The sequence below is a fragment of the Oncorhynchus gorbuscha genome, linkage group LG21 (assembly GCF_021184085.1).
Source record: "Oncorhynchus gorbuscha isolate QuinsamMale2020 ecotype Even-year linkage group LG21, OgorEven_v1.0, whole genome shotgun sequence".
NCBI lineage: Eukaryota > Metazoa > Chordata > Actinopteri > Salmoniformes > Salmonidae > Oncorhynchus > Oncorhynchus gorbuscha.
Genome location: NC_060193.1, coordinates 16054022 through 16059869, shown reverse-complemented (window position 1 = coordinate 16059869; position 5848 = coordinate 16054022). Strand labels below are relative to the sequence as shown.

Here is a 5848-nt window from a genome sequence, read left to right as displayed (position 1 = left end):
TTTACTTGACTCATTACATGATTTACATTGAAAGGAAATTTTCATTTTTCATTTAATCATTTGAAAATAGCAATCAAACATTTGCTACTGTAATTCTGTTAAAACACTGAAATAAAAAATGTGCTATTATAATTATGTTAAAACAATGACATGTTATAAGGTTTGATTTGTTTGAACAGTTTTTCTTCTTCTGTGGTATGGTACTGACTGTTGTGTTTAGTAAACTATTGAAACAGAGGTTGTTAACACTCATTCACTCATTTCACCTGTTTTCTGAATACCTAGAGTGCTCCTGCTACTTCTTTTCTTCACTCAAACTCAGTTTGCTGTACCCCTCTGACACACTTCTTACACTGTCCAAAATACCTTTACCCTCCTCCAGGATATACTTACCCACCTCACAGACTGCCTCAGCTGCTTTCTTTGCTGCCTCTCCTGGTGTCTCTGCATCCTCTGCTGCAGTAGCTCCTATCATCCCCCCTCCTATTGCTCCCCCAGCAACAAGTCCTCCAGCTATGCTTACTGTTATTGCTGCTCCTAGTCCTCCTGCCTCAAGTTCAGTTACCGTGGGAATCTTACCAAGTACTGAGCGAACTAATGCTACTGCCACTTCAACCCCAAGGAGAGCTGCCACTATTGTACCTGTTGCTATCCCTGTCAATTTAATCAGGAGTCTCTTCCACACATTTTCAGTGGCCTGTTCTTTGATCTCTTCCGGTGACTTCTGGCCTTTTGACTCCTCTGTAATACTTTCTATCTCTACTTTTATTTCCCGCTTCACTGCTTTGAGCAACTCGTTGGTGTAACATCCTCCTCCATTCTCTCTCACCATCTTCTCTATGGTGTTGAGTAACTCTGCTACATGGTACTGGTTGCTGTACTGACTCTGCTGACTGTTGTTCCAGAATTCATTATCAATGACATGACTGCGGCCACCACATTTCTCCACAAGCTCACTCAATTTCTCATTAGTTTTCACAAAATCATCAATGGCTCTACCTTTGAGCTGGTAACCATGAGTGAAGAGAACTGTGGCATATTTGAAGGCCTCTGGTGAAAAACATTCCTCAATTTCTGCAATGACTCTTTCCTTGTGGACTGTGTACCTGTCCACTCTAAGCACAATGAGAAAGGCATGTGGCCCTGGAGAACATTCTACAATACATCTCACTAGTTCAGGTTTCAGCTCCTCTTCAGGGATGTTTGTGTCATAGAGTCCAGGTGTGTCTACTACAGTGACCTTTCTTCCATTGATGATCTTGGTCTTTGTTTCACACTTTTGTGTTTTGGACTTGGCTGAACTGTCTATCTTGAACTCTTCATCTCCTCCAAAGATGGTGTTTCCTGCACTGCTTTTTCCCCATCCTGTTTTCCCCAGCAGCACAATCCTCCTTTGGTTTGACTCTATAGGGAGGAGGGGTTGTCATTATGACTTAAATGTATTTTCATTAACACACTGGACATATTATTTATAGTAATATACATGTATAATCACAAAGATCTCTAAAGGATCCCATTAATTGTTAACTACTTTCTCGTAATGAATTGTACCTTAAATAATACTTTAAAGCTAGAGTCCTTAATTGAAAAATAACAAAGTCTCACCACACCTCTGCGTTGGTAAACAGCTGAGGGGTGGGCCCATAGTTTTAACCATGTTTTGAGGATAAACAATATTTGATCACATTTACATTGTTGACAAACTTTGGAGTGAAACAAGCTGTGCATTTGGGGTTTTGATGGGGTGCGACAGTTGAACTAAGCTCATGAGGCATATATATGTTATATTCGTCAATAATCAATGGATAAATATCATTAATTTAATTAAATCTCCAAAAGTAACTGCTGGTTGCCCTTTTAATGAAAATGAGTTCATGAACAATAACTACATGAATCAACAAAACTACATGTCACAATTCCCCCATAAACTATAAACAATGAATAAGAAGATACTCACTGTCCATCCTTGTCGAATAAGTGCAATATTTTTCCATATAAGCAAACTTGACTATTGTTTTTTTATCCAAAAGAGTAAAGGAACATAGGAACTTTCTGAGCAACTTCTCTCTCTCTCTGTTATATTGTATCTAGTTTAAGTAAAGAGAAAATGTCCCACTTTGTTAACTAAATGGATCTTCCTAGATTCTCTATAGAGTATCTCTATGGTGAGACTCCTCCTGTACACTTCTCATTTGTAGCAGAATAAATATAAGTGTTAATCTCAGGATCAAACTTTAAGGTGACTTTCTGGCATCATCAAATTATTTGATCTCCTTCCCCAGAGTCATATGAACCCATGGATCCCTTTTTTATGTGTCTGCATCAAATATGAAGGAAGTTAATAGGTCGTTTCACATGCCAATACTAACTAGTGTTAACGCTATGACTGGAAGTCTACAGGACCAGCTAGCATGCTAGCAATTCCTGTCATTGCACTAACGCACCTTAGCAAAACAAGTTCATCTGACTCTGGGGAAGTAGATAAAGGGCCTCACTGCCAAAATCATGAACTATCCCATATAATCCACTAAACCATATAAATGTGCCACTTTTCCGCCGTTTGACACTTAAATATTTGTAGTCCGTCCCAGGCTTCTGAAACAACCTCACATCATAACCACCTGCACCTAGTTCCTCTAGTCAAGGACTCCATAGTCTAGAAGTCAGTAATGTGAAGATAAACAATATTGAATGTAGGAGCACAGCATTCCTGAAATAATGCATCTTTGTATAATGCAGTGTTCATGTGTAATGATCCCTCCTTGTCATAAAGATAAGGTTGACACACCCACCCATGCACACACAGGTGAGTCAGATACTTGCCCAGCCCATGTCTGGCTGTTTCACAATCTATCATCACATCCACATCGTGCAGCAACGCTCCACGTCCAACCTGACAGAGCTTGAGAGGATCTGCAGAGAAGAATGGGAGAAACTCCCCAAATACAGGTGTGCCAAGCTTGTAGCGTCATACCAAAGAAGCTCGAGGTCGTAATCACTGCCAAAGGTTCTTCAACAAAGTATTCAGTAAAGGGTCTGAATACTTACAGTTGAAGTCGGAAGTTTACATACACTTAGGTTGGAGTCATTAAAACTAGTTTTTCAACCACTCCACAAACTTCTTGTTAACAAACTATAGTTTTGGAAAGTCGGTTAGGACATCTACTTAAGTAATTTTTCCAACAATTGTTTACAGACAGATTATTTCACTTATAACTCAATGTATCACAATTCCAGTGGGTCAGACGTTTACATACACTAAATTGACTGTGCCGTTAAACAGCTTGGAAAATCCAGAAAATGATGGCTTTTAAAGCTAATTGACATAATTTGAGTCAATTGAAGGTGTACCTGTGGATGTATTTCAAGACCTACCTTCAAACTCAGTGCCTCTTTGCTTGACATCATGGGAAAATAAAAAGATATCAGCCAAGACCTCAGAAAATAAATTGTAGACCTTCACAAGTCTGGTTCATCCTTGGGAACAATTTCCAAATGGCTGAAGGTACCATGGTGATCTGTACAATCAATAGTACGCAAGTATAAACACCATGGGACCACGCAGCCATCATACCGCACAGAAAGGAGACACTTCTGTCTCCTAGGGATTAATGTAGTTTGGTGCGAAAAGTGCAAATCAATCCCAGAACAATCCCAGAACAACATCAAAGGACCTTGTGAAGATGCTGGAGGAAACAGGTACAAAAGTATCTATACCAATCCTATATTGTATCTATAGTATCTATAACAGTCCTATATTGACATAACCTGATAGGCCGCTCAGCAAGGAAGAAGCCACTGCTCCAAAACCGCCATAAAAAAGCCAGACACGGTTTGCAACTGCACATGGGGACAAAGATTGTATGTTTTTGGAGAAATATCCTCTGGTCTGATGAAGCAAAAGTAGAGCTGTTTGGCCATAATGACCATCGTTATGTTTGGAGGAAAAAGGGGGAGGCTTGCAACCCGAAGAACACCATCCCAAACATGAAGCAAGGTGGGTGGTAGCATCATGTTGTGGGGGTGCTTTGCTGTAGGAAGGACCGGTGCACTTCACAAAATAGATGGCATCATGAGAGAGGAAAATTATGTGGATATATTGAAGGAACATCTCAAGACATCAGTTAAAACTTGGTCGCAAACGGGTCTTCCAAATGGACAATGATCCCAAGCTTACTTCCAAAGTTGTTCCAAAATGGCTTAAGATTAGACTGCATTAAAGAGCATCAAACAAGGCAGACACATTTATTTTAGCTTCAAAACACTAGCAGAGCAGCTCAAACAGACACTCAGAGACTCTGACAGGATGATCACATCATATAGATACCTTGGTGGAAAATAACTTTTCAAAATGCCTGTGCTGTTGCAACGTTACATCGTTAAAGTGACAATCATCTAACAATAACTCATGTAATGAAATACATAGGTGAAATTTCTGAAATATGCCTCTGATGGTGCAGGTATATTCACATTCCAGCATTGTTGTTAAAAAAAATATATATATTATCCTAACTGAAGCCCACATATTACATTATCTACAGTCAGATATTATTGAGCTGTCTTTTCATTTGCATGGTGAAGATAAAGAGAAAAATTCACATTTTCAAAGAGCAACTGAATACATTTTACATAGTAGTTTCTCTCCCTCCTCTCTCACACACTGACAAACACCAAGTGTGCGGAGTAGGCCAGGTCAGCCAGGTAGAGCAGGAAGTTGAGAGCGGTGAGCACGTCAACCGTCACCAGTGTGGGCTGCTGCCAGGTTTGGGGACGGTTGGAACGCTTGTCAAACTGGAACACGGAACAGATGATGGTGGCGGTCAGGTAAATGACAACAGCCAGGAGACCGTAGGCTGACAGGAAGCGTGTAAAGGGGAATGGGAGGCAGCCAATACACTTCCCAACACACAGCACCACCACACCCACACCCACAGACAGATACAGTAGACTGCCATGCACCACTGGAGAGCTGCGTGTTGATCGTACGACACCAGGTCGCTGACCAGCATGAGTATGATGCAGGCCATGAAGGTCTTTCACATCTTGAGCAGGCTTGGAGCCGTGGCCATGCAGCCCGCCACCTCACCCTGCAGCGCCCGTGTCAGGGTCACCTCCCACAGGTAGGCCACGTGACCAGGCAGGAGAAGACTTTGGAGAAGATGCGTTTGTTCAGGCCTCCCTGTGGTTCTGCTGGCCCTTGAGGAAGTAGACGGGGAAGATGATGGAGGCAGAGAGTCCAGAGCAGGGTGGCGTAGCAGGCCATGGTGATAGGGAAGTTATTCCAGGAGACGGGGCCTCGGGCCTGGAAGCCAAAGTGCTCCATCAGCAGCACCAGCAGGGTTCTAGTGAAGCTGAAAGCCCAGCAGAACACACACCAGTCTCCCACCCCGGCGAGGGAGGCCCCGTGGACCGACACACTGAAGATGATGCAGGAGATCAACAGGGCAGCCACACGCACCCACAGCAGCTGGGAGATGAGCAACACTATCAACGGCATGGTGGGAGGTGTTATACAGGGGAGTGGGGAACATGTACTGTAATACAATATTAATACAGTAGGAATACAGTAGAAGTTCACTTGCTCAGAATCTTTAGTTGTGTCTGAGGAGGGGATCAGTGTTATCCTGTCCTTATCCAGTGTTCTGCAAGAACATAAGAAACAAAGAGAGATTTAGGGCCAGGTGATTCACAGAGCATCCAGAACTGTGAAACAGAAACTATTAGCATGACTTTCGGTTTTACGTTTCTATACATGAGAGCAGTTCTTGGAAATGGTTCCCAGCCAGTTATTTTCTGTCTGTACCTGAGGACATACACTCCTAGTTTGGTACACACATTCCATCAACAT

At 42.2% G+C, this 5848-nt stretch overlaps 1 protein-coding gene and 1 pseudogene across 1 annotated transcript; both read right to left on the bottom strand.

Annotated features, from left to right (window-relative positions):
- Positions 1-295: 295 nt before the first annotated feature.
- Positions 296-1964, bottom strand: LOC124008896 (GTPase IMAP family member 9-like). The gene is made up of 2 exons (XM_046320492.1): positions 1958-1964; positions 296-1404 (listed from the first exon to the last, which is right to left on the bottom strand). The coding sequence occupies exons 1-2, from the start codon at positions 1962-1964 to the stop codon at positions 296-298; spliced, it is 1116 nt and encodes a 371-aa protein (XP_046176448.1).
- A 2617-nt stretch (positions 1965-4581) lies between these two features.
- LOC124007837 lies at positions 4582-5497 on the bottom strand (annotated as a pseudogene).
- Between the last annotated feature and the right edge of the window lie 351 nt (positions 5498-5848).